General features: G+C 44.3%; 2 protein-coding genes and 1 long non-coding RNA gene across 3 annotated transcripts; 1 reads left to right on the forward strand and 2 right to left on the reverse strand.

Moving 5' to 3' along the window:
- Positions 1–473: 473 nt before the first annotated feature.
- LOC148323923 (uncharacterized) lies at positions 474–13,254 on the reverse strand. The gene is made up of 3 exons (XR_015846436.1): positions 13,070–13,254; positions 8,273–8,395; positions 474–654 (listed from the first exon to the last, which is right to left on the reverse strand). It is a non-coding gene; the product is annotated as an uncharacterized LOC148323923 (long non-coding RNA).
- On the forward strand, positions 10,491–14,843 carry faima (Fas apoptotic inhibitory molecule a). Its single transcript, XM_088314267.1, has 5 exons — positions 10,491–10,590; positions 11,131–11,255; positions 11,852–12,080; positions 13,687–13,736; positions 13,816–14,843. Exons 2-5 carry the CDS (start codon positions 11,142–11,144, stop codon positions 13,963–13,965), a joined length of 543 nt encoding a protein of 180 aa, XP_088170393.1. The 5' UTR covers positions 10,491–10,590; positions 11,131–11,141; the 3' UTR covers positions 13,966–14,843.
- A 301-nt stretch (positions 14,844–15,144) lies between these two features.
- On the reverse strand, positions 15,145–26,533 carry LOC148323925 (lactase/phlorizin hydrolase-like). The gene is made up of 18 exons (XM_088314992.1): positions 26,296–26,533; positions 25,057–25,407; positions 24,559–24,626; positions 24,351–24,428; positions 24,171–24,264; positions 23,724–23,808; positions 22,896–23,553; positions 22,050–22,698; positions 19,844–21,394; positions 19,441–19,709; positions 18,888–19,178; positions 18,532–18,730; positions 18,196–18,398; positions 17,935–18,041; positions 17,734–17,865; positions 17,420–17,643; positions 17,122–17,358; positions 15,145–15,863 (listed from the first exon to the last, which is right to left on the reverse strand). The coding sequence occupies exons 1-18, from the start codon at positions 26,531–26,533 to the stop codon at positions 15,697–15,699; spliced, it is 5,601 nt and encodes a 1,866-aa protein (XP_088171118.1). The 3' UTR covers positions 15,145–15,696.
- Between the last annotated feature and the right edge of the window lie 832 nt (positions 26,534–27,365).

The following is a 27,365-nucleotide window of genomic DNA, read 5'->3' on the forward strand; positions in this document are numbered from 1 at the left end:
TTTTGAACTCAGGGATTAGGACATTTGGCGAAACAAGCACCAACCGGAAGCGAATATCCAAAACAGGAGCACGGCATCCACATTTGATGATCGTTTGACGGGTTCGCCATGAAAATTAGGACGCGCGGGCTCGTTTGTCGTGAGCTGCTTCGGTTCATTTGTTCTTGCAGATCTGCTTTTGATCATGTATGTGTGACAAAAATCTCAAATAAACTTGTTGACTTGTTTTTTTGGTCTACAGCTTACCCTTTTGCCTCTGGGTTGAAACCTTCATACCCGTCGGTGCAAATGCCTATCACCCCCCCCCCCCGCCCTTAATTGCTCATTCTGAATCAGGCAAAGCACGTCGCCAACTCATTTGCAAGTTTGCAGCATTTCCACACTGAGATTTATGCCCCATTACGACATTAGGGGGCTCGGACCGTGAATCACAAGTTCAGTGGATGCCTGAGCTCAGCACTCTGAAGAATATAAAAGTACCCCCCCCCCCCGAACAATAGCCTATAACATAAAGCCTTAAACTGCACTCCATCAAAAAGTGAGCGTCCCTTTAAACGCTGCGCTTCTTCGCTGGGGATGACTCGGCACTTTCTCCTGAGACTCGCAAGAAGACGAACGAGGTTAAAGAGAAGCGCGTCCCTCGACGTGACTCATCTGCACAAAGGTCAAAAAAATGATCGTTGTGAATAAAGATGACGTGTTACAAATGTTATCGTATGACAGAGACACGCAAAATGCAGTTTGGGATATTTTCAATCCCAAAAATGGGAAATCAGCCCAACGCTTTGCACTTTTCACACATTACAAATTGTGACTGACAATCGTCACAAGGTTCTTCTTTTTTCCCCAAAGTTGGCAAGAAGGAAAAAAAATAAGGTGAAAATGAGTTGGAATCAAGAAATGTATCCGATCAGCAAGCACGGATATTTTTTTGGGGGGGGCGCCTAAAAAGCTGCAATTATTGTTTAATGGCGGCCGCAAAGCAGGGGTCACGAGAGGAATGCGATGCCCTTCCCCCTTGTTGGGGGAGCAGCGTGGCGCTATTGTCAAGCGCAGGCCCGCCTTTTATTCATCCCATCGAATCCAGAGTTGGGAAGAAAAGAGTCTGCGGACAAATCATCCGGAGGCTCAACGAGGCGGCCGGCCTCGCGGCTTCCGAGTTCAAAGTGCTCGTCGCCGATTCAACGAGCATATGTATAAAAATAAAACGTCTGCAAGATGTCTCGGGCGTGAAGATGTTACGGAACAAGTTTAAAGTGCACGTTTGTAAATGCGCAAAACTTCTTCTGGTATTTTTCCTCGCCATCAAACTTTTTTTTTTTTTTTCAAAGCATATCTCAAGGGGTGAAAGAGTTTTGCCGACGCGTTGTCCATCCTGCTCTTGTGGAGGTTGTTACTGCTCGGTTTCACGTTTGTTGTTGTGTGCTTTTCTACTTTGACAGGTTGAAGTGGACAAGATTTGCACTTTGCTCGCCGCTTTAGACAACGCGAGCAATTTGACCTCACTTTTGCCTCAATGCGTTGACGTTGAAACCAGAAAAGATGCTCATTTGCCGTAAATCTCAAAACAAAAAATTAAATCACTACACAGACTTTTAGGGGTGGGGGGCATTTTAGTAGGGTTGTCATTTTTATCAAGGTGCCAAATTTACCATCACGCAAGCGTCCCTTAAATGCCAACTCAACGCTGGACAGCTTTCCACGTGGTTCTGTGTGACTTGCGTGATCCGTGCACGTGTTTGACGTGCGCTTTACTGCCTGTTTCCTGCTGACAGACTTTTTCGCACCCCACTTTTGTGGCGAGCGTGTCGGGGGATGGGGCGCCCAAAGGCCAGCCTTCATTTGCTCAGTCACCTTGTTGTAAAATGGGGGAGGGGGCGACAATGTCAGCGGGGGGTTCCCTTCCTACTTCATCTCACTATGATTTGGTCCTCTTTTGTTTCCCGCTTGCAGGAAAAGGAATGTTGCGTACCGTACGTCATGCGCATGATTTACGGCACCACTCCATGGTGCGCTCGGGTTACAGTTGGAAGCAAGGCCGCAAGTGGGACCCGCAAAAAACAAAAACCCCGCGGCCGTGGTTCTTGGGAGGAGGGCTCCAGTGTTGCCGTGGAAAGAGACAAACGCCCTCCCCACGCCCGACAACAGATGGTGATGGTGCGGATATGGCGGGATTTACTGGCAACTAAATAATAAGCGCCGTGTCCATTTCGGTCCGTTGCAGGAGCTCCAACTCAATAATTTTTTTTCATTGTTTTTGTATTTTTTTTTTTTTCCAATCTCGTTATTCAAAACAGGACATCTCCAATCTCGTGGTTCACTGAGCACAATGACAATAAAGAACATTCTGATTCAGATTATTTCAATTTGTGCAGAAAACGCACAAGCATGAGTTAATTGGGATTCAGTTGCCGGATTGGTGCTGAACAGCGACAGAAAATCCTCCAAACTGTTTTGCAAAGTAAAAGCAGATGTTTGTTTTAGGCAACAAGAAATTGGAGAAGATTTATTCTTGTGACAAGAGAGAAATCTCGAGGATTGGGGAATTTAAACGCGGTCCCAAAATGATGAATCAACGATGAAAATAGTTGGGAATTTGTCAGCAATTATTAATTGTTGCGTTGCTGCAACGCTGCCATGAAAAAAATGTGTTTTTGTTCCTTGAATGTTCTTCACATGTTCTGCTCATCAGCAAGCGTGTGGTCAGGGGATGATGATGATGATTTTTCCCTTTTTACCCAAAGCTGGACTCTTATTTTGTTTGACGTCATCCACCCACCATTCACAACTCCGCAAAAAACATTGCCAAGAAAAAAAAAAACCTCAAACGTTTAGTGCGCTCGTATAATTTCGAACACAGTATTTGTATGACTTCCCTTCTTGTCCACTTTGCTTCATGTCGTATTTCTTTTCATGAACGCATGATCAAATTCCTGGCAGATTCTATTTTATGATTTGTTTTGAACTCAAACTTTTGGAGCTCTCCTCAGTGTCGCTTTCAAAAGAAGTTTGCCGTCGTGCGAGAAGCTCAAAAGCCAAAGCGGCCCTTTCCAAAGTGGACCAAAGGACAAGCGGAGTGTGTTGATTGTCGCCCCCCTCGGGCCTTCGCAGCTTGCAACAAGTCCAGTTCCTTTGAGACTCGTCCTTTTTTTTTCAAGCAGGAAGGAAGATGATTCAACGGCAAGAAGAAAGTTGACCTTTTTGACTGTCAGGTTTGACTTTTGCACATCTGCACAATTGGCGCAGTGTGTGTGACGTATGTTACTCAACTCTGCAGCTGTGCACATCTGGTGCGGAGGGTTTGCAACATTGCACTCGGACTTGTTTTCTCTCTCGGGGCCGTTTGGGGGTGGAGAGAAAATGTTTAGCTGTGTTCCTTTGCTCTATCAAGTGGATTTATTGTGAAGAAAACGTTCACAGCTTCAACAGAAATGCCTCTTTGATAGCGAGGGAAGACTGAAAAAACTAAACATAATCTCCATCCCTTTCGTCAAAATCAGGATATTATCTCACATTGACAGTTAAGAAAATGTCCAATGTTTGGTCTTTGCGTTTTCCACACACTGGCCTTCACTTCGGTGCGCAGAAGTCGCATGTCTCGTCGCAGCACCCTTGCACAAGATACAAAACGGGCTCATTTCAGCAAAATAGTGTGGAAAGTGTGTCGCAATTCTTGATCATCGAGGTACGCTGACCAAATCACGCCACGGAAATCGCCGTCAATTATGAAAGTGTTGCTTATCGTCAAGTGAGTTGAGTCGCCTTCGTTGATGCAGCGCTCCTATCGCAACTTTGCGTTCGTAGGTCAGGTCGCTTGTTTCTCAAGGCAAGAGCGAATTCTGGCTCTGATACATATTTGGAAATCTTCAACGCAAGCGTGTCGAAGAGTAAACGAAAAGCGCCGACCGTCGGTCGGACGGATGATCGAGTCGGCAAGTAGCGCACCCCAACTCAGAACGATGGGATCGTATTTTACAGCAGCTGTCAGCGACTGCCGAGTCGAAAGAGAGTTGCCGTGCTAACCGACCGGATTTCATCAAAAGACGAGTCGTGTCTCAGTGGTGAGCAGATGACATTTGAAGATTTGTGGTGTCTCCTTTGACGCCTTTTGCTGCTCAAACTGAGACTTTCTTTCTGGGAGACTCCTTGGCAAATTTGAATTTGTCCTTGTGGGCGGAGCCAGTGAGGATTTGGGCCGGTGAGTCATATTTGTCAGGACCAGAAAATGTGAATGAACACATGACTAACTGTCTTGCCATGGTGGAATTTCGATCCATTGGCTCGGCAACCAGAGCAGGGAGGAAACAAAACACACAAACCCCTGGTGTGAAAAAAATATATTTGCGCCGGTCGCACAAAATGTACAAAGTTAACGGCATGAGGAGAAATGATCCATAAAGTAGAAAAAAGGCCTCAGCACACATCGTGTGCGTGTCGTATAATGCAAGAAATGAAATGAAACAGAACGACTCAAAATAATCCACAGTCCCAAAAAATTCACAACAACAAATAACAAAGCCATCTCCACCAGCTCTGCGTATTAGAAACAGCTGGGAAGCTCTTAAGACGCCACTTGTCAACTGGTGACATAGATTTCAAGCTCTGTTGAAGGTTTGCTTTGGGACGGGGGGGGGGGGGATTTTGCAACACAATAACTGCCGCAAGAATTGCCACGAATGTTCAGAGACTTTGCGAGAAGATGATGGACAAGACACGAAAGGTTTTGCAAGGATGCGACTCTGCTCCCCTCTGTTAGCGTACATAGACAAGCATAGTATTGGACAGCAGTTGAGGAGAGGACAGGACAGGACAGGACAGGACAGGACACATGGTCGTATTATACAGAAAGGATGCAACAGGCACCAAAAGCGACTCAGCAACTTTACGCCAGCGAGCCGCCATACTGCATGACTAAGCAGGCCAACATGATAGGTTGGGGGGGGGGGAATCAATGTAGAGCATTTCATTGTTTTTCCAGTCGACTCGTTTTCACACGTGACAGTTTAGGAACATTTAAAACTGAAAAAAAAAAACACCTGGACCCACTTCAGATGTTGCACTACATCCCGAAGAAAAGGAAGAAAAAAAAACTAACGCTCATGCTGGTGCTTCAGACCTTTTGTTTATTTGGCAAGCAGCTGCAAAATATTGTTTGTTCACATTCCAACGCGACGAGCCCGTCCAAGTGGAGTAACGGCCGTTTGGTCGCCCGCTGCCGAAATGCAGACAAGGAGGTGGAGCTGGCATGCGCATGCGCAAGCGCGCCCAAATAAATCAGACCTCGGAAACTTAATCAAGTCTGCCATGCGACGACTTGCAAAAACTAATGGTCCACACACGTCCTGTGCAAAGCGGTCGTGCATTTTCCCGTGGCAAGTCAATGTGCAGCTTGCCGCTTGCCGCTTGCATCTGCAGCGGCGGGGCTCACGTTTTTGGGGGACTCAATTGAAGCACCTTGCAAGTGGAGCTTTCAAATTGTATTTGTTTTTATCCGTTTGCGTTTGACTTGACGTGCAACACTTTGCAAACAGCGTTGGTTGTTTTGAAAGTGCTCGACATCATCAATTTGTGAACTTGAGCTCCTTTTCACAGTAGTTCCCATTTCATTATTTCTCCCCGGACGTAAAGGGTAACACTGACCTTTTTTTCCCCCTCAACTGTTGGTTTTTAATAGCAGAAACCTTTGATGATCAGGTTTCACCCCCCAAAAAAGTCGGTATTTTTGCTCAGAAAATGACCCTTGTTTTTACAAATAATTAGTAATTAGTTTCCCCAAAAAGAAGAAGAAAAAATGACCAGGAAAATTTTTTTCCAAACTGCTTTTTTTCTGATCTTTTTCCCCCCGAAGCATCTTGACTCCCAAAACGCCTTTGATGTTTTACCACAAAGTTTTCATTTTGAAGCAGAAAATCATGGTTGAACGTGTGTATCTGTTTTTCATTAAAACGGCCCGTGCCGTTTTCCAAAACATCGCAGACTACGTTGCATTTTGATTCACAATAAGCCTTTAATGTTTAAAAGCCAATTTAGTGAATATTTGATACATTTGAATCTTTACAACATCAACAATGGCCGATTAGCGTGCGTTTTCGTGTGTTCAAGTGAAGGCAGCACAGAAGACAACACGTTTGTTTTGTTTTTTTGACACTTCCTATGATTTGTTTTGTTTTTTTTCATGACAGGATTTGCCCAAGGCTCAGAATGCGCCCGCCGCAAAATAGTATTGGTGGTTGACCACAGTTTTGACGGTTGTCGCTCATGCTGCTGACTGCAGGCATTCTGGCTCGTCAGCACTTTTCATGAATGGACTTTTGAGACACTTGGGCAATTCTTACACGGAAGAGATGAACAAAAACTTCTGGGTTTATCTCCGTGGCTACTGGCACAACTTCTCCTTTTAATGACGTCCTGTCTTGGTGACTCCACGAAAAAAAAAACAGCTTCGTGTGCAACGATGCATGTCGCGTGCACATTTGGGGAGTTTTAATGTGGTGATGAAGCGCTGCCTCCATGAGTGAAAACGCCTTTTTAGGTTTTCCTCGTGGCATTGCCACAAATGCGAGTCACAGACGATTTTCCCAAGATGCTGGGAAATTGTTTAACGTTTCCTCAAAGGTTCCGGTAAATTCATCACGAGGCAGGGTGCTAAATCTCAAAGAAGGACACGCGTTGCACTCGCATACCAAGGCGAGTGAAAAGACTTCAACTGCTCCTTCTTAAATCAACACGTTCTATTCATCAGGAATTGTATAAATCAGAATCGATATCGTTGGGGCTTAGTGACAAAGAGGGACTTTGTGAATAGAAATGGTTCTTGTCACACCTCTGGCATGTCAGTGATTAGTGACTCGCTATTTGTTCCCGTTGGCCCAGATGACTCATCAAAAGAATACCAGTTTGAGCAGGCTGTTGACAGGCCACGCAGGAAAAATGTCTCTTTTTTGCACGTAAGCTTCATTTGCCATGCTGACGTTGAGGTATCGGAGCTCGGCTCCCTCTAGTGGCAAGGGAAAGAAATACCTGCCTACGCTTTAGTTGGAGTTAGCTTTTTAGTACATGAATACATCTGTACTTCCTTTTAAGGAAGTTTGTTTCTTCGTGTTGATGTGCAAAACATAACATTAGTGAAAGACTAAAGCGTTGTCATCTTTTTGGTCTACAACACTATGCTTTCCTTCATTCACTGGCGAGGACGTTTACTTTTTCTTTTTTTTTTTCAACATACGATTACCTTCACTTATCTCTCACCAGAAATCAGCTTCGAAAGGCGCTCGCTATCTCACGATGCTAATGCGGGGCTGGACATTTGGCAACATATGTGAAGGGCGTTTGGGCATCGGATGCTCCAAGCACGCCACATTATCAATGTGCCGTCTCTCCTTCTTCCTCTGTGTTCGTACGGCACATATTTCACATTTATCTTTTTGTTTGCGATCATAAAATGGCACAATCTGTGAGAGATATTTTATGTTGTCGTGTCCTTTAGCGGCCTCTCATCTTCGGCTCATTACAGCATTATTGTTTTTTGGCACCCCTTTTTTTCGCTGCTCGTAAAGCTAACGAGCTATAATTCAGTGACTGTAAAGTGTATAAAATCTTAAAGTTTCGCTCGTGACCAAGAAAGTCAATGACATCGCAAATCAATTCAGACAAGCGAGCGAGCATTCCATTTCGCCCACCATTCCGTAAATACGTGATTTTCCAATCTTTGTATGCGTGTGCTCACAAAAGCCTGCTGTGTTGGCTTATTGGACAGGAACGCCAACAACCGGCGGGCTCGAAAGGGTGCCTTTGTTCAAATGACACACTGATACCTTTCGGCTTTTCTCCTCCACAAGTCATCTTGTGTTTTGGACGGAGATATACACTGCACATTCGAATGGCCGCTTTTATATTTTAGCCAACCCAAATCCACCGTCAGCAAACGTGGTTGACCGTGATTGCCATTTAGTTGGGGAGCGTGAAGGCTGCGGATCAGGTTTTGGGGGAAAATCAAAGCGGTGTAATGCAAGCCGCACCTTCCACGGAACGAAAGACTGGAAAATGAGCCGACCGCTTGATGCCATTGCACACGCTGAAATGAAAGCAGCGTGGGTGAGCTCCAGACTATTCCCGAAGACTTTTTGGCCAGAGAAACGGGGAAACGCCCCGCACGAGTTGCCAGTCACTTTTAGGGCAAGCAAATATTACAGAGACAAACAACCATTCACACCAGAGCATGAAAGAGTCGAGGTTCCCATTATGGTTGAGATGAAACCTAATGCGACTTTACCTTTGACAAGAAGAGCGGGGTACAACCTGGGTTGGTCGCCAGTTAATTGCACGGCAGATGCGTCATCTCCAATCGGCTCCGTCTCGCCTGCCATCCCGATGAACAAGGCGAGGCTTCAAGTCACTGAAATGACAACATTTCAAAGCGTTTACACACAAAAAGAACTATAGGCATTCAAAAACAGAACAAAAAGAAAAGATAGCTCGCTAAAAATAAAATTACTGGACAAGATTTTGGAAATGGGATTTAAAAGAAATCCAGTTACAGTTTTTAAAGTACTCACACTGCCGCATAACAGCTAAATGCTGCTTCACCGCATTTGCTTTGAACTCTGACCCGGGTCTGCAGACCTCAGAGCACTACACGATTCATATATTATTCGCATTTCCTTCATGTTTTGACCTCAAGCACAGAGCAGTAGCAGAGCTCTGACAGAGAGAGAAAAACATTCATTTGTGTTCTAATTTATATGACACCATTTGGAAAGCATTTTGTTACGGCTCCAGCTGTTGTGAAATGTGCTACATAAATAAAGTTATGTTGTATTGCATCTATTCTTAAAAGTTGAGGACCTCCACATTCTTATTATTGTAACAAGCTGTGAATAAATGTTTGTCTGTTTGTGGCCTGCGACCAGCTCAGAGCGTGCAGATGGGATGGACTCCATCTCACCGTGAGCCCCAACGATGACAGGCACGAAAATGTCAAGTACACAACATTTGTTGCATTACTAAATAAGCAACAAGTGACGTAAATGATGTGAATGTGCAAGATGCTGACAACATTTGCAGAAGAAACTTGGAATGGCCAGTGGGGGGTTTAGGAGGGGTCCGCCTGTACTGCCACAAAAATGAAGATCTAACAAAGAAGGAGGCTGTTTTGTCATGCCATCGAGTAGCCACAATAACAAGGCAGGACCTTCCTGTGCTGTGTCCACAAACTTAATCTTTGGCCATCATGCGGACAAAAACAAAGGCAAACACTGGAACTTGGCCCCGTTTTCAAACAAGAGAGATCCTGAAGACAAATAGGACAGCGTGCGTGCTGGATTTGCTTCCTCCGTACAATGAAAACAGTGACAATGACTAAGACAAGTGGACAGATCACAAGTGCTGTAATGAAATGTGCAAGAGCTAAAAAATCCCAGTGATGTTCACGAGGCTGCCTCGTTCACTTTACATGCTCTGGCTGAGCTGCACCAAAAGTACACACGGTGGAGACCCTTTGTAGAAATAAACTTATTCATGCAAGGAAGTTAGGAATGCAAGAGGGAAGAAAGTAAAGGAGGACATAAAGTAGAATGGAAGAAAGAAAGCAAGAAAAAGGGAGACTGGGAAATGAAGGAAGGAACAACAAAACAAAGGATGATATGGAGGAAATATATAAAGAAAGAATGAAAGAGTGAACGAAGGAAGCAGTTCAAGAAGAAAGGGAGGACAGAAGGATGGCAGGTAGAAGGGAAACAAGGAGGTATGGAAGGAGTAAATAAGAAACTGTTCTCAATTGCCTCTCATGGTCATTCATAGGAAATTTTTACACTTACTATCAATTATTATTTGTAGGAGTATAAAGAAGGAAGGACGCAGGATGTAGGATGACTGATGAAAAAAAAGAAACAATGACGTTTGAAAGTAAGATAGAAGGAAAGGGAAGAAGGGAAGGCTGGAAGGAAAGAGGACGTAGAAGACAAGGAAAGAAAGATGCAATGAAGGTAACAAGGATGCGTGAAAATATTAACCGAAAATTTATTTCAACGCTAGAAAAAAATAATGCGCTGAAACTGCTTGATTCTCGAGGCCAATTGATGAAACAAATCACTGTTTATTGCTTTAATTAGGATTTTTCTTTTCACGCAGTTCACTTTCAATGGTTTATGTACAACTTCCATTCCAAATGCATTTCATGGCTAAGAATATGCTGATTATAGAGCAAGAAATTAGTCAACTTGATCTATTGCAATGACGATGTCATCTACTACTGCTCCCTGCTGGCTGAGGAGGATAGTGCAACACTAAAATGTTCCAACCAACATGGTATGTACAGTACTGTCTAGTAGACCGAACAAGGCCCCATTGCTGAGCAACATTGTCAAAATAAAGAAAAGAAATTAGCCTGGCTAGGTCACTAAAACGAGATTCTTTTTATTTTTGGTTTTAAACCCGCGTTGCACTTAAGAGGGCGTGGCCAATCGTACACGTAGGCGGATGTCAAGTTGCTATGGTTACAAGACAGCATACAGCTGGAGCTCACGCTGCATTATCAAGCTATAGTCGAAAGTCACCTAAAACCTGCTACAGCGCATCCCGGAAGACATCAAGGTAATTTGCGAAAGAGAAAATGCCACATTAAGTCAAATCTTATTTTTTTTAATTACAAAAAAAAAAAAACCTTTACTGGACACATACGCTGAAATCATATAGCGCTGTGTAAAATCTAATAGCAGAGATTACGCTGTGACGACTGTTCGTGCAGCGGCGTTTCCTTTTCCCTTTTCAAAATAAACGTAATTTTTGGGCAGTTTCAACCGAAAACCCATTAATATGCATAGATTTTGTAGTAGCAGATATAAAAATGTGTGTAATAAATGTATCCGATTTGAAAATAAGAAAAGAAAAGATAAATGTTTCTTACTTAAGGGTCGACAGCTTTTATTTTTAAGGGAAGCAATTCGACACTGGATATTCAACTTGTGTTGAAAAGCCGGCTCAACCACTCGCAGGATTTTTATCGTTGTTGTTTTGCGGGGTTTCTCTCGAATAATTTCCGATATAACGGCGTTCATTTAGCCCTTTCGCTCGCTCTATGACGTCCAGAGTGAAGTGAAGCACTCGCCAAGGTTGTGTTGTGCTCGTGTGCAGCAGCCGCGAGCATGTCCGGCGACCTCGCCGCCGTGTGGGACGTCGCGTTGAGCGACGGCGTGCACAGGATCGCCTTCGAGCACGGCACCACCACCGGCAAGAGGGTCATCTACGTCGACGGAAAGGTACATTGGGGGATTCTCCTGCTGAGTTCGCCATTTGTTACCATGATCAGGATTGCAACTAGGACGTTGAACAATAAAACAACAACCATTTTCTTAGCTGGAGACAGCAGTTTGCTGCACAAATATGATCCCAATGATTTTGCTCAATATTGTTTGTGATCACAATCATGAACTTCTCATCATGTCAGGGACAACATTTGGATTTGTACGGCACTACTTTTAATGCAGCAAACCCAGCCTTTTAATTGTAAACATCACAGATGTTCAAATTAAATTAGTCATGGCTGACAAAATAGTGAACACGAATAAAATAAGATGAACTGTGAAGTCCAACTTTGTACACTTGTCATTTGAAAGTGGCAGATCTTTGCTCAGCATAACTTTCAAATTAAGGGAGGAGAAACTTGTGATTCAGACAATTTGAGATGTGACAGAGCTGCATTTTCAAAAGTGGGCAGTACACAAAAGTTTGGTTTGGTTGTTTAATTCCACACTTTGTGGAAGTAAAAATCACTTATGATAGCAAATATTTGTATCCAAGCCCTTAAATACTCAAATAAATAAATAAAATAATAAATAAAATTTTGCTCTCCTAGGAGGTGCTGAGGCGGGACTGGATGTTCAAGCTGGTGGGCAAGGAGACATTCATGGTGGGCAAGCTGGACACCAAAGCCACCATCAACATCGACGCAGTCAGTGGCTTCGCCTACGAGTACACGCTGGACATCAACGGCAAGAGTCTCAAGAAGTACCTGGAGAACAGGGCCAAGGTGACCAGCACCTGGGTGCTCAACCTAGATGGGATGGATTCCAGGGTGGTCTTGGGTGAGCTCCTCCTCCTACTGTTACAACTGCGGAGGCACCTGATTAATGATGTTTTTGCTTTGGCTTGTGAGCTCAATCTTTTAGATGCGTGCATTGCAGAGCCGCCAGATGTTTTGTTACGGAAATCATTCAATTTGGACTTTTTACGGCTGTATGGATAGTTTCAAAATGTCAGCGTCCAAGATCATTTTGGCACTGTCGGGTCACCAAGACATCGGTCAGTGCATGTTTCATAAATTAATGCGTTGAAATCCAAACTACATTGTTATAGAAAAAAGAGAACCCCCCCCAAAAAAAAACTAACATGCGTTGGCATTGAACAGTCGCCCAACGTCACCTTTCCGCTGTAAAGATTTGCTTATTCGATACGATTCAGTTCAGTTTCGAAGCGATATGATTCAATTCAACATTCAAATCGATATTTCAAGCAAAGCAATAGTTAATAATTGTTGCGACAATTAAAAAGTCTTGTAGACAATTGTAAAAAAAAGAACTAAATGTATAAAATGATATTCTTAGAATATTTTTAAACATGTAAAAAAAACATTGTTGCTTTATAGCAGGCAGTGTAATAAATAAATTCGTAAGTCCATGTTTTTATTTTTTAACAGACAAAAATAGACAAGCTGTACACTTGTCATATGGGGCTCAGCAATATGATTCGGAAGTTAAATTGTGTTTGTAAGGCAGCACTGGCATCGGAAAGTGGCCGTGAACGTAATTGGACTCACTTCACCAGAAGTAGTAGTGAACAATTCATCCAAAGAGAGCTTCAAAGCAGTTAAGTGCCACTCCCAGATTATGTTTACTCGCACAGTAAGTATAAAAAGAGAAATAAATGTCTATTTTATTTTCAACTACAACAGAGCTCTGCTTTAGCATCACGCTAACAACCATGCGCATGCTAGCGGTTAGCTTCGATACACGCTATTTAAGCAACGGATATTTCGACACAAACGGCGGCGTAACACATTTAGGCAGATACTCACTGGTATATTTATTTTCCTCCATAAAAAGTATAATATGATAATTCATCCATCCATTATCTGAGCTGCTTCACCTCTCGAGGGTCGCGTGCGTGCCGGAGCCCTTCCAGCTGTCGACGGCGGGCTACACGCTCAACTGGTTGCTAGCGTTAATCTTCTTCGTTTGTGTCTGCATGACTGTACACTTCACTGCCTCCTGGTGGCAAAACGGGGTACAGCATATTGAATGGAATTGCAGAATTAAATCATGAAGCACAAACCGTGAAATTATTAAACATTCTGTTTTATGATGTTCGCGTTCTGTTTTGATAATGTACAATATTAGAGAGTGATATTTTTGGTGCGTTGTAGTCAAGTTGAAGTGGCCATTTCTACCTAATGTGGCATTTGACAGACAAATCTTGTCACGTTGCAAATGATTATTTCTTGCTGCCTGCTGATTCAGCATCGAGGTTAAGCTGCTTTCAAGTGCACACCATCTTGTTGTCATGGTTAATCCATCTTAAAGTGACCCAAGTGTCAGGAAACAGGTCGCACATGAGAGCGACCTATCATCAAGTGGTCATTAAAACCCAACTGTGTTTTTTTTTCTTCTGTCACACACCTTCCTTGTCTTGCAGAGAAAGACACCATGGATGTTTGGTGTAATGGACAGAAGATTGAAACTGCAGTAAGTGCAATTTTGCTTTTTTTCCACAATTTAAAATAGATGTGGTCATCTTCTCACCGCGTGATCTGTCATCTCCAAGGGCGAGTTTGTGGAGGACGGCACCGAAACGCACTTCACCCTGGGCGAGCACAACTGCTGCGTGAAGGCGGTGAGCAGCGGGAAGCGACGAGACGGACTCATTCACACGCTTCTCGTGGACGGAGCCGAGATCGCTGAATGCACTGAGTGACTTTTTTTCTGAAATAGCTGTCCGAAGTCTCATGGGCCTGCTGTAGATTCTGAAAACACTGGAAAGACTCACTTATACCGGATGGTGAAAAGTCATTACGATTGTGTGAATGCCATCGTTTCAATTCTGTATTTTCATCATGCTGTTTTTTTTTTTGTCCATCTATATATCGTAATCGATTCAAACCTTCCTCGTCTCAAAAAGTGCACATTTCATGAATTCATTAATTGCATTTCCGTTTAGCATCTACATTGCAGCATTCGTTCGCCATTTCTACAGAAGTTGCATTCTCTAGTTTGATGTAGTATTGTGCCATATTTATTGAATCGTGGAACATGGATAATCGGTGTCTCTGTGACAACAGTGTAAGGATTTCCAAAAAAAAACAGGTTTCACTTAACAAGTCAAATTTGCTTGGCAAGTCTATCATGAGTAGAGCCACAAAAGACAAGACAAGACATGGCAAGTTTGCTATTTTTGTTTTCAGTTGCCATTTTCAGCTCATTTGGGCAATTTCCAGGACTCACTTAAAGCCAAATTTGTACCAGAGATTGTTTTCCCTCAATTGCTCCCAATTTTGAAGCTCTTATATAAGACAAAGTTGTGTCCAATTTGTGTGTTTTGAATATTTGCATTGGAAAGTTTCAGTCGTGTGGTGTTACTTGAATGACAGAATTTTATTGAATTGAAGATAGTCCTGCTGTCCATGTTTTCAAGTGAACATTACGATACCGAGTCAGAGTGTCCTTTGGGTTCACATTATTTTGTCAGTAATTTGCTGTGAAGTTGCCGAGAATACAATTGCTTTTGTTATGCCAACTGCAATAATGTAAATGTAAAGTATTTCTGGTAAGAAACATAATAAAACTGGAGATGTATTTGTTTGATTATTTGAAGACATTATTTGTGTGTGGCTGCGAATAAGCTGTTACTGACTTGCGACCGGTTCTGGACGTCAGCTGGGACAAGCTCCAGATCTGGAATACTGAAATTAAATTTGTGAGATTTTGGAGCATTTTTGACGTTTTGGTATTCCATGTGTGGCTTGACAAAACATGGAAAGGACTTTAATATTGCCTTTATTAGTCCCACAATGGGGAAATTCGAGATTCGAACCCAGGCCTCCTGGGGAGACTGGGTCCGGAACGCGGCGCCTTAGACCACTCGGCCATCCTTTGAATCCAATCCAAGCAATTCCGTTCACGTGAACTTGACCCCAAACTTGAATTTGTGAGATGATTTTGCCATTTTGGTTATTTTCAATGTCGCATGCCGCTGTGAAAAGGTAAAAGGGGAAACGAAAGTCACACGACAGTCGGGGGAAGAAATTTATCTTCAACAGCTTGTCTCACTCAGTTTAAAGTCACGTTAAAACCGGCACTGAGCATATTTAGCTTCTATCTGCCGTGAAAGGCAAAACAACAAAATGGCCTTCAACTCGACGGCAGAAGGTACTGCATATATTTGTGGCCACTTTTTGTGCTGCGAGCTTTTTTTAATGCAAAATATTTGCCTTAGCAAACTTAATTGAATAAGGCTCATTCTCTTCGGCGATGCGAAGTTTTAAAGCTTTCAACTTGAAGTCAAAACCAACCAATAGTAATGACGACCTGTTGTCTAAATGAGTCACTCCAAAGTCGAAACCAGGATTTGCTTTCTATGCAGCAGATAACAGAAATGTTAGGAATTCTTCGGTATCAATTGAATATTATAGCTTTCCTCAGAGCGTCTCTATGCGTTCAAGAAACGTAACGATGAACAAATGACACCGAGCACGGCGACAAGGAGGAGAGCAAAAAGCGTGTAGAGTCCAATCTCGGCATCACGAGCGGAGAGAGCGATGCCCAGGAAGTCGACGGTGTTGATGGGTGGAAGAGACGTGCTGGGCGCACTTGTCCCTGTAGAGAAGACAAATTAAAAAAAACAAAAAACTAAATCGGTGCATACTTGACGTCGACATTGCCCGTGGGTGTGAACGCTTGTTTGTCTATGTAACGATAGCGCTGCTGCGCCGTCCTCCAAATTTGGTCTCGATCCTGAGCCACCATTGACGTCTGACTGCTGAGCTTCTTCGAAGGCTCCGAGGACTCCGGTCGTACGATCATCGACTCGCTCAACGTCAACTCTCATCCCTTTCATGTGCCCGAAGATGGACGAGCGTTTTGTGGACATCAGAATTCATTCAGCTGCCACCATCATGAGTGACATCTTAAATCAAGACGAGTGAGGCCGTTCCTGAAGCCGCCATGCAAGCCCAAGCCATGACATGACCTCCAGCACACGTCACGGATGCGCTCGTGCGATTTGGATCATAAGCAGATCCTTTCTTTCTTCGTACTTTGCTCGAGGGTCAGCTTGGTCTCATCAGTACATAAAAGTTTGTTCCAAATATTTTTGGGGCTTTTCGCTGTACTTTGGTGCCAAAACACACAAGCTCCTCTGTGAAGCATGTCAGACGTCATGTCATGGCTCGAACTGGCATGGTTGCTTCTGGAACACGAGTCTATATTGATAATGGAACTCATGATGGTCACACTAGACTGAATTCTGAAGTCGACAAAATCATTTTATGTGGCCATTTCCAAAAAAATACATCCAAACTCATCGGAAGAAGCTTCATCATCTAACACGAGGGCGATCCCAAACACTGCGAACACCGCCAAAGGACTTCATCGGAGGGAACAGTGGGTCGGGTCTTAGACTGTCCAAGTCAATCAATGATAGAACATGAATTTTACCTCCTACAGGAGACTGAAGGGAGAAACCTCCAGGCATGAACAAGACCTGAAAATGGCTGACGTAAAGGCCTTGAAAAGAATTTCAATTAAAGAATGCAACAGTCGAGTGAAGTCAACGAGTTGCAGACTTGAGGCACTTCTTGCAAGTGACGGTTGTACCACCAAATATTAGCCATTCGCTTTCAATTTCGATTCATGATGTCGGGTCCAATTTATTTGCTCGCTCGATAAAGGAAATAGCACGTATGTAAATACAATAAGCTGTATTTCTGAACTTTTGTGGCGTATTCTCATATCTTTTGATCTGAAATTCAAATGTCTTCAGAATACAACAAAACGAAAGGAATTGACCTTGCAATACTTTTGGGGTGTGTGCCTATACGTGCCTAGCAATTGACTGGCAATCAATCAAACGTACCTTCCACCTCCTGGTTGAGACACTGGTGGGGCCCAGTTGCAGGGTCTGGGAATCCGTTGCAGGTGATGATGGTGGCGTAGTTGGCCGCAGAGCTCTTGGCCACTCGAGGAAGGTTGGGGTCCGAGTGATTGACGTAGAAGAGGCCAAACCTTTCTGAAAATCCGGTGGCCCACTCCAGGTTGTCCATTAACGACCAAGCCGTGTAGCCCCTAACATCCACGCCATCCAGTATATAAGCTAGGAGGACATTACAGTTGTATGAGTGTTTTCTAACTTCATTGTCGCCGTGGTTGTTCACCTTTTAAAGCTTGGTTGATGTATTTTTCATAGTAGTAGCTTCTGTGGAAATCATTCAAATCCACGGGCCCTCGTTCCGAGATACCGTTCTCAGTGATGATAATAGGAGGATTTCCATATTCCTCCTTAATGAAGTTTAATATCCTCCGAAATCCGAACGGTGAGACCTTGAGCCAGGATGAACCCGAATCCAGCCACGTGCGATCCGCGATTGTTCCTGCACCTCTGGAATAATCGGACGGTTTTCGGATATTAGCACCAAAAGAGCAAGATGCGGACAAAATGTAGGCAAAGCAGAAGCCCGAGTTGTCGTACCGATCGGCATCATAATGCTGAAGGGTCCCGAAGTCCACAGGGAAGGCCAGGACGGTAGTGTAATGGTTGAAGCCAAAGTAATCGTAAGTACCCTTGATTCTTTGCACCTCCTCTGCGGTGAATTCAGGCAACCTGGCGAAAGAAACGCGAGCAATCGACTTGCGAAATTTAGGAAGTTTGAAACAAAAACATTGAGATTACCGAGATTTTGTTAGGCCAGCTTCGAGGCTTCTCTTTCGAATGATGGTCTTCATCATATCGCTGTAGTCGCCGTTAAAGATGGGGTGCGCAAACCAGCCGATGTAGAACTGCAATAACATGAATATTTGTCATGATGCGGTCTACGACCCAGACTGGTTGCCAGTCGATCGCAGGGCACACGGAAGCACGCGTTACCGCTTGCAGACATTTCAATGAGCCTAACCAGGACATTTTGATTGGGTAAAAAACAAAACATGGCACCTGCACCACACGCCTGGCAGCGTCGACATCCTCCTGCTTGTGCGGGTTCCTGGGCTCGGACCAATCGGAATTGATGGTGATGGAGATGACCCCGCCCTGTTTACTTCGGTACTCGTCGTTGTACAGGTGCCAGGCCTCGGCATGAGCTTTGAGCAAGTGGTGACCCACGATGTACGGCAACGTGCCCGGCCGAAAACTAATCCCTGGATGGTCATTAAAGTCATATTAGCTTCTCTCTCACATCCACGGTCATCATGCTAAAACAGTTGAATTGAATTCTAATTTTGTAAGATAATGCCTCCTACGTATGGGGTATGCAGTATGATGTGTTTGTACCTGGGGCAGCAGCTCCGTAACCGTGACCCACATTGGCAATGTTGTACGGCTCATTAATGGTAATCCAGAATTTGACTTTGTGACCAAGACGGTTGAAAATGAGGTTGGCGTAATCCCGGAATTTAAGCACAATGGTTTCATTCTCCCAGCCGCCAATGTCCTGCAGAGCTTGAGGAAGGTCCCAGTGATACAGGGTGACCTAACAGCACAGATGATATAACACAACAGCATGAGGCAAAGACAAAAACAAGTCAGACAAGGGGGAAATGACACTACGAGATGAAATTGCATTTCATGAGATGAATATATCTATTCTGTATGTATACACTTTCATTTGTACTTGAATTTCCACGTACATGAGGTTGGATGTTTGCATCAAGCAGGGCATCCACCAAGCGACTGTAGTAACTCAGTCCAGCTTCATTGACGTAGTCGGTGGTGCCATCAGGAAGCACCCTTGGCCAGGATACGGAGAAGCGGTAATGTGTCACCTTGAGTTGCCTCAAGATGGAAACGTCCTCGTCTATTTTGTTGTAACTGTCGCAGGCCACATCCCCGTTGTCGTCGTTGAACACTCGGAGAGGCGTGTGGGCAAACTTGTCCCAAATACTCAGACCTTTTCCATCGGCCCTCCATCCTCCTTCGATCTAGAAGCAGTCAGTGCAAAACTTCAGGAAAATGAAAATGAAGCTTCAAATTTGCTCCATGAACCAGTTGTGTTTTGACCCGTCAAGATGGCACTCTCTGTTCAACATTGACTTGCCATTTCTGAAACCCGTTTTTTTAACTAGCAGTGCTATTCAAAAGATAAAATACAAAAACTGGCTCATGAAGCAAATTTGAAGCTTGATTTTCTCGTCACTGGAGAGCTGCCTAAAGTTTGTTCTACATGTCACTTTTTAACATTACCTGATATGACGCAGTTGCAGTACTCCAGATGAAGTTTTTGGCAAAATTTCCATTAAGTATTTTTTCATCCTCGGGTGTGGGAAATCCATTGTCCTTGATGACTCGATGGTAGAAATGAGCCGAATACTTTGGTGTTCTCGGGCGGTTCAGGTCCTGGAAGTCGACGTGGTGGAGCCCGAATTGCACTTGGAACCCGTCCAGCCACTCGAATGAGTCCATGAGAGAGGTGGCCATGTAGCCTCTCACCTTCACACCGTCCAGATCGTACGCTGGCAACACGGAGAAACAATGTGGAAAGCAAGATGTTACTTTGGATAAACTCTGCAATATTGGCTTTGAAATAACAGACTGAAATTTTGCAAATGTTCAAGTAAGTATGACAATGAAAAAGTGGTGCCATTACCTTTGAGGGCTTCGTCAATATAGGTTTTGAAATAAAACACTCTTGCTGTGTCATCCCACTTTGTCTTTGAGTCTGTAGCAACCCCATTACCAGTGATGTAAATATCTGGGTCTCCGTATTCCACCTTGAGCCAGTTGAGGAGTCTCCTTAAGCCCCAAGCCACAGCCTTCTGGTTTTTGATGGCCGTGGTTGGCGAATCGCCATCCTCTTCTTCTGCCAGGTCCCGATCGTATTCGTAGGACTGCGGCTTGAGCCGTGCCGTGGCGTGGCTTACTATCTTTGTTGTGAAATGGTTCAAGCAAAACACGTTGGCGGTCCCCCTGATGAACGTCTTTTCCTCTTCTGTGAACTTAGGTAGTCTGGACTCCGCCAAACCTTGGAGTTCGCTCTTGTTTCCAACCTGCCATTTCACCACATCGGGATAGTCGCCGTTCTTAAAAATGGGGTGCGCAAACCAACCTAACTGAAACTGCAGAGCACGGTCGGCAGCCGCCACTTCGCGAAGAACGTTGACGTCCTTCGGTTCTACCCAGTCAGAACCGAGAGCGAGCGAAACTACACCACCTTGGGACTTGCGATATTTTTCATCGTAGATGTGGTAAGCTTTGGCGTGGGCCTTGATGAGGTGGTGTGCAACTCTATACGGTGCACTTCCTGGCTTCCTAACATTTGGCGGAATGAGTCCGAGTCCATATCCTGACCATGCGATGGTGTGCGGCTCGTTGAAAGTCAACCAAAATTTCACCTTGTCTCCTAAGGTGGAGAAGCAGAAATCGGAAAAATCTGCGAAGATTTCAATCATGCTGGAATTCTCCCAGCCGCCAATGTTTTGCAACTCCTGAGGGAGATCCCAGTGGTACAACGTCACCATCGGTGTGATACCATTTTGCAGAAGATCATTAATGACTCGGTGGTAAAAGTCAATACCCTTTAAATTTAGGGAACTCCGCAGACCAGTCGGGAAGATCCTGGACCATGACAAGGAGAATCTGTATGACGTCACCTGCAAAGCACGAAGCATGTAGAGATCCTCCTGAAGTCGGTGGTAACTGTCACAGGCCACGTCTCCATTGGCATTGCCTGCTATACTGCCTGGTTTGTGGGTAAACACATCCCAAATACTTGGTCCTTTGCCATCTGCATTCCAGGCACCTTCAATCTGGTAAGCGGAGGAGGATACTCCCCAAGTGAAATTTGGTGGGAAAGTGCCATAATGGTAGACCTTGCGGTGGAATTTGGACTGGTGGGAGAATCTCTCCCATGTAACCTTGGACTTGGACGGAACCTCAGAAGGAGGCATCACTTTCATGGGAGGCTTGATTTGTGTCTGTGTCACATTCAAAACATCTCCAAGACTTATGCCAAATCCATTTTGCTTTATAACATGTGAGTAAAAGTACGCCGACTGTTTAGGGGTCCTCGGTCTGTCTGGGTCCTCAAAGTTGACGTGGTGAAGCCCAAATCTTTGGCTGTAGCCTTGTCTCCCCTCAAATCCGTCCATTAGAGACTGAACAGTGAACCGCCGCACATCCACCCCATCAAGGAGTCTTGCTACAAAATGAGGCAAAGAAAGTAGACAACTTGTTAACTCAAAATATACAACTTTGGTCTTGAAAATCGAGTTAATCCTGTAAATTCGACATTTTAATCCAAGACAATTGACGTCAGTTCTTGTAGGGTTTTTTTGTTGGGGGGGGGGGGGGGCTATAAAAAAAAACTCTTCAATCCCATCATATTACCTTTCTATTGAAAAAAATACATTACTTTTATTTGCACCATTTTCTTTTATTCCTATGGTTTGCAGGGGCGCATGAGGTGAGGACTAAATTGAATTGGCATGAGGCTTATGAGGGGGTCGTTGGAAAATGTTCTCCCTTCTCTGGCTACCTGTTTTCCATCTCTCGCTGCTGCAAATGATCAGATAATCAGCAAGGTCTGCAGAAGCTAGATAACCATCCTGATCATTTAAAATCAGGTGTGTTGCAGTAGGGAGAGATGCAAAACAGGCATGACACCGGCCCTCGAGGAACAAGATTGAAGGCCCCTGGTTTAAACTATTGGTACAGGCAATTCTAAACACCTTCAGGGCGGGGCGTCAATTGCCTGTGTTTTTTTGTTGTAGTTTTTGTTGGGGGTGGTAGCATGGCTTGAGCCCTATCCACCACAAATCAGTAGAAACATATTGAATGAAATTCCGGCAACCAACCTTTTAGAGCTTCATTGATGTACCTCCTTAAGTAGTCTACCCTACTGGTGTCATTTAGGGGGTCCACTCCGTACTCTGTTGGCATGCCATTTCCTGTCACGTACACAGGTACTTTTCTGATCTGTAGATACTCCACAACAATATAGTTAAGAAGCCTCCTCAGCCCCCACGGTGTAGAATAGATCCAGTCCGAAGCTGTTGGAGACCAAGACGGGTCTACATGGGACTGAAAGTCACCCACCCCTTGCGGACCGGCGGTGCATCCACCGTCACTGTTGTTTATCAGCCGCATAGTATAATGGTTTAGGCCGAAAAAGTCTGCTGTCCCGTTGATCCGTTGACTTTCTTCAGCAGTGAAAGCTGGCAGAATGGCAGGTTTCGAATGAGGACACTGTTTGTTCTTTTTGTCAATCTGACTCTTCAGAGTAGCTGGGTAGTCTCCGTCCACAAATATAGGGTGTGCAAACCATCCTAACATGAATTGCAGAGAACGGCACGCTGCCCGCACGTCCTCATGTCTGGAGGGATCCAAAGGCTCGGCCCAGTCAGAGTTGAGCGCTATTCCCACCTCACCACCTTGTCTGCTTCTGTATTTGTCATTGTAAACATGCCAGGCCTCAGCGTGGGACTTGATGATGTTGTGAGTCACCTGAAAGAGAAAAGCGCAAAATCTGTTTTTGTCTCCCGCGAAACAGCTCAGGAGTACCAGACCAACAGCCAAGTCAGTTTTTGTGTGATGCCGCTTTCTGAAAATGTGTCTGTGTCCATTGTGTTATTTACTTTGGGACTGTCCGACGCCTTATGTGACGACGCCTGAGAGCAGTTTTAAATTGTGAAAACTCTTACCTGGTAGGAGGCCACCACATAATCCTGGACTTCTGGGGGATGCTTGCCCACGCCATAGCCAGCGTGGCTAACCACCCAAGGACTACTAAACGAGTTCCACGTCTTGACCCTGTCTCCGAAAGTGGAGTAGCAGAAGTCGGCGTAGTCCTTAAAGGCTTCGATAATGGAAGCGTTTGCCCATCCGCCTTGATTCTGGAGTTCCTGCGGAAGGTCCCAGTGGTACAGGGTGACCACCGGTTGTATTCCTGACTCAATGAGAGCATTGATTAGTTTTTGGTAGTAGAGTACTCCTTTATGAGACTGGCTCCTTCGATAGCCTGAGGGGAAAATACGCGCCCACGAGATGGAAAACTGGAAGGTGTTGACTTGAAGACCTCGCAGGAGGTAGACGTCATAATCGACCTTGTGAAAACTGTCGCAAGCTTGATCAGCTGTCTGATTCTCATAAACTTTATTTTGGTGGCTGAAGCGATCCCAAATGCTTTCTCCCTTACCACCTTCAGCCCAGCCGCCTTCCACTTTAAACGATTCACTCGCAGTGGCCCACTGGAAATCCAAGGGGAAGGATCCGTTGTGGAAAATGTCCCGTTCAGATTCCAGCTGGTCACCAAACTTATCCCAGACGGTCTGGTAACTGTTAGTCTTTCCACTGAATGTGCTACAAAAAAATACAAAGAAACACATTTACACTGCAAGCCGGGCTTCGTTTTTTTTTGTGGCGAATTCTCTGAATAAGGAAACTTTGACACCATACTATTCCAAGATTTAAAGGTCAGTGAAAGTGGTGTTGTGGACTGACTTTTTTTTTTAAAGGGTCTAAAATGTTACCTGGTGGCCAGATCCTCCGTATCCATCAAGCCTAACACGTCCATCATGTCACATCCTTCTATTTTCATGATGTTGTGGTTGAGCACTGTTAAGAGTTTAAGAGAGTCATGATTAATATTGGAGCGATCGGAAACGAATTACACTTGATGATCTGTCGTTGATGTTTTCAGACGCATGTTGCTAGATGACATAAGAGAAGCAAAATGTTCTTGAGTATCCCCAAGTGAAGATATTTGTGGTTTCTGTTTGGGGTGAGTTTGAACGTGCTGGCAAATGATGCGACCTGTCTCTCTTGATGCAACGAGCACGCTAAGCCAATTAGATTGCAGATGGACAGTCCCCAAAAAGGCAAAGCAGCCAAACTTTTTTTGAAATGTGTTAAATCAAAATGAATCTCCGAAAGTCATCGCATATGGTAAAGCTGACGTTGCCTTTCGCTACTTTTACCTTGTAAAAAGTTACCGAGAACCTGGAAGCGACTGTCAGCACAATCACAAGGTGTTATCCTGTATATGAGGATAGGCACATCCTGAATGGTCTCCTACAACAAAAAAATATATATATCATTTGTGAGACCATAAAATGAAGGGAGGCGAGGGGGGATTGTGGTTTGGATAATGACCGCACCTTCAACTTGTTTAGCTCCTCGGTCAAATTAAACGTGGAGGCGCATTCTGTCTCAAAATGAAGCGAAAGAAAGTCCATCTGTCCAATACGAAAGACATGGAAATTCAATCTAAATATTGTCCCTCAACTCACAAGCACTCTAGACTGGTACCTTAGGATTGAAAATTGGTTTCTGGCATGAGCACAAAAGAAGCAGATGATTACTTACTGTGAGGGAAGTTTGGATCTGCGAAAGGAATGCAATGTCTCTTGCTCTCAATCCGACAGAAACTTTCCCTGTGAATACGGAAGCATTGAGGCATACAATTAGTACGTAGGCTTTCGGGGTAAGTTTAAAATGTTAGGGTAGGCACATCCATTCCAGTCCTCAAGGACCGGTGGCTTGCCTTTTTTCTCTCGTTAGTGCAACACACCTGATTCAAATGATGAGCTCATCAGCAAGCTGTGAAGAAGCTTGATAACGATCCTGATGATTTGAATCAGGTGTGTTGCGGCAGGCAGAGATGGAAAACAGGCAGGACAGCTGCCCTTGAGGACACCCCTGCGTTAGGGGTTAGTGGCTAGAATTATGTTCAGGACCAAAGTCTTTCATCCAATTGTCTACCAGTGTAGACAAGTCAGCCATAATAGGATGCATGAAAAGGTCACAGACGCATGCCCACAATTGAACAAGAAGTTGGGTTACTAACTCATTTTCAGAACTCACCTTTGTTGTCAAATCTACGATGGTAAAGTTGGTAAATATCCCCCATCAACTGGATGAGATCGAGCTGATAATTGTCATCGAGTGGTGGTCCGCCATGCCAAATCTGATCCAGGTGACTGAGTATCACCCAGGAATGGGCAAACTCCCCAAACTCTTCAAAAGCAAACTCTGCATAGAGGGTAAACATCCCCCGCAGTTCTCGGCTTTCCCATCCTCCAAACTGTGACTTCAGATCTTCTGGCACTGTGGATGCATGAAGTATGACAAGGGGCTGGAGACCCGCAGTCAAGACCTGCTTCAGGAGAGTCCGGTAGCAGCTGACCACGGCCTGTTGGGGCTGCCTGGGGTGGCCTGAGGGGAGGATTTGAAATCAGATTTACTCAACTCAACTCAAATGTATTTTTAAGAGAACTTTGAAAAAACACTAAATAAGTCAAAAGACCTAGACTCAAAATGTAGTATAAGACAAGTTTTGAAAATGGACAGCGAGGAAGCTTGCCTAACGTTTAACGGGAGGTTATTTTAAAGAGAGAGTGACTGGTAACGGAAAAGTCTCGATCCCCTCAGCTACATCGAGCAGCATCTGCTCTGCTGACCTGAGGCACCGGACGGGTGCACGAGAAAGCGAAGCGGGACATAGATCTGACACTTGTCCACATGACAGTGGAATGAAATACCGTGTTTTCTTCAGATAAAACGCAGGGTCAGCAAATACAATGAAAACACCAGGAGTCCCAAAATTGGACCCTGTGGAACACCATGAGCCCAATAAAGATTAGCAATCATAAAAAACAGGGACTTGAAGCACAGAAAATATCAAATAAAGTTAAAGCAACATGAGGCTCACCACACACACAGGCACACTGTCTGCCATCGACTGCAAAGAGCAAAAAAGTGACACACTTAAAGCTATTTGTAATTGCCTGCAGATGCCACAAGATGGCGGCAGAGTGCTTAAAACGAGAGGATCCTTAAAAAATGGGGTTGTAGGATTTCTCCAGGAGTTCAAATGTTCAACATCAACACAGACGAGCGTTTTGTTTGGATTGATGTATGAACTCTGGTCCAAAGCGTCAATGTCATGAAACTCATCAAAAGTATTCGGTAGCATAATTAAGTAACGTACTAGTCGTTATGCCACAAAGAGGCAATAGCAAGACGTCAATATGCGGAAGTTCATTGTATTTACAGTATCGCAACAAATGATACATAACTAAGGAAATAAGATACGAAATATACCTGATGGCAGGAGTCGATGCCAAGACAGTGGAACTTGGAAATGGGTTACACCTCTTCCCCGGAGGAAGTCAAAGTACCGTGCGGATCCAGGAGGGATGGGACCACCGCAGTTAAATAAATCCTTCTGGGACTGAAGTGGACCTGCGAGAAGCATGAAACCCTCCCCTCCTTTCACCTCACTGCTCTGGCTATCATACAAATACAGAAAGCACAGAGACGCCAGGAACAAGCGCTTCATGGTGGCTGCAAACAAACCGACTCCGAGGTAGCGCAGCGCTCATGTTTTCTTCCCATTTGCCAGTTACGTAATGCCATTGATAACATATTGGTTTGATTGTTTTATTGCAGCTTCGTGATAAACTTCGAAAGACTCTGGACCTGAAAATGGCAATCATACTCTCATCATGTTGCTTTTCATCCATTTGCAGTTGAGAGTTTTGAGAGCCTGCCCCAGCTGACTTGGTGACGGAAGCTGGATGCACACGGGACATGGAGACAAACAACCAGTGACATCCTAAAGCACGGGTGTCCAAACTTTGTCCTCCCAGGACTGCATTCAAAAGAAAATAGAAAGAGGCGTGGGCCCCACCTCTAATTGATTAAAAATTGGTAAAACGCATTACCAAGCCATTTCATATTGCTTATCATCTGTAGTCATTCCACAAAAAACAAATACACGACAGATTTCTCGTAAGAGGTTGCTTGGACAATTTTGGGGTGGTCAGCTGCCCTGTGATCATTTGAAAAGATCCGCCCCTGCATTACGTTGATCTCCACAATGAAACCGAAACAAGAGAAAGTTGACATTTTTTAGCAGCATTATTTGGACATTGACAAGGAGCAGAAAGTGGAGGAAAGCAATTTTGAGTTATAGCTTTTAGTCATTAAGATGAAATTTGTTCCTAGTTTAGCTGTCAATAGTTTCTTTGCGTTTTTGGATAGCATTAGCATGGTAGCCTAAGCGGCCAAGGCAGATTTTAACTCCCTGTTTCAATGCCAGTCTTCAATAAAGTTAATATGTGAGTTGGAAGCCGAAATAGTCCTGCCCAGATTTAAACTTGGAACGTCTC

This window comes from Idiotropiscis lumnitzeri, chromosome 14, assembly GCF_059441095.1.
Source record: "Idiotropiscis lumnitzeri isolate Australia: NSW breed Sydney's pygmy pipehorse chromosome 14, RoL_Ilum_1.0, whole genome shotgun sequence".
NCBI lineage: Eukaryota > Metazoa > Chordata > Actinopteri > Syngnathiformes > Syngnathidae > Idiotropiscis > Idiotropiscis lumnitzeri.

Bases quoted from the DNA above. Each gene is read 5' to 3' on its own strand.
- LOC148323925 (XM_088314992.1), bottom strand. From the start codon at position 26,533: ATGAAGCGCTTGTTCCTGGCGTCTCTGTGCTTTCTGTATTTGTATGAT. The intron at 25,408-26,295 runs GTATATTTCGTA...TCCTCCCCTCAG, and splicing joins GCATCGACTCCTGCCATCAG to GCCACCCCAGGCAGCCCCAA. The intron at 15,864-17,121 runs GTACGTTTGATT...TCTTCTCTACAG, and splicing joins TCTCAACCAGGAGGTGGAAG to GGACAAGTGCGCCCAGCACG.
- faima (XM_088314267.1), top strand. From the start codon at position 11,142: ATGTCCGGCGACCTCGCCGCCGTGTGGGACGTCGCGTTGAGCGACGGC. The intron at 11,256-11,851 runs GTACATTGGGGG...TTGCTCTCCTAG, and splicing joins TCATCTACGTCGACGGAAAG to GAGGTGCTGAGGCGGGACTG. The intron at 13,737-13,815 runs GTAAGTGCAATT...GTCATCTCCAAG, and splicing joins GACAGAAGATTGAAACTGCA to GGCGAGTTTGTGGAGGACGG.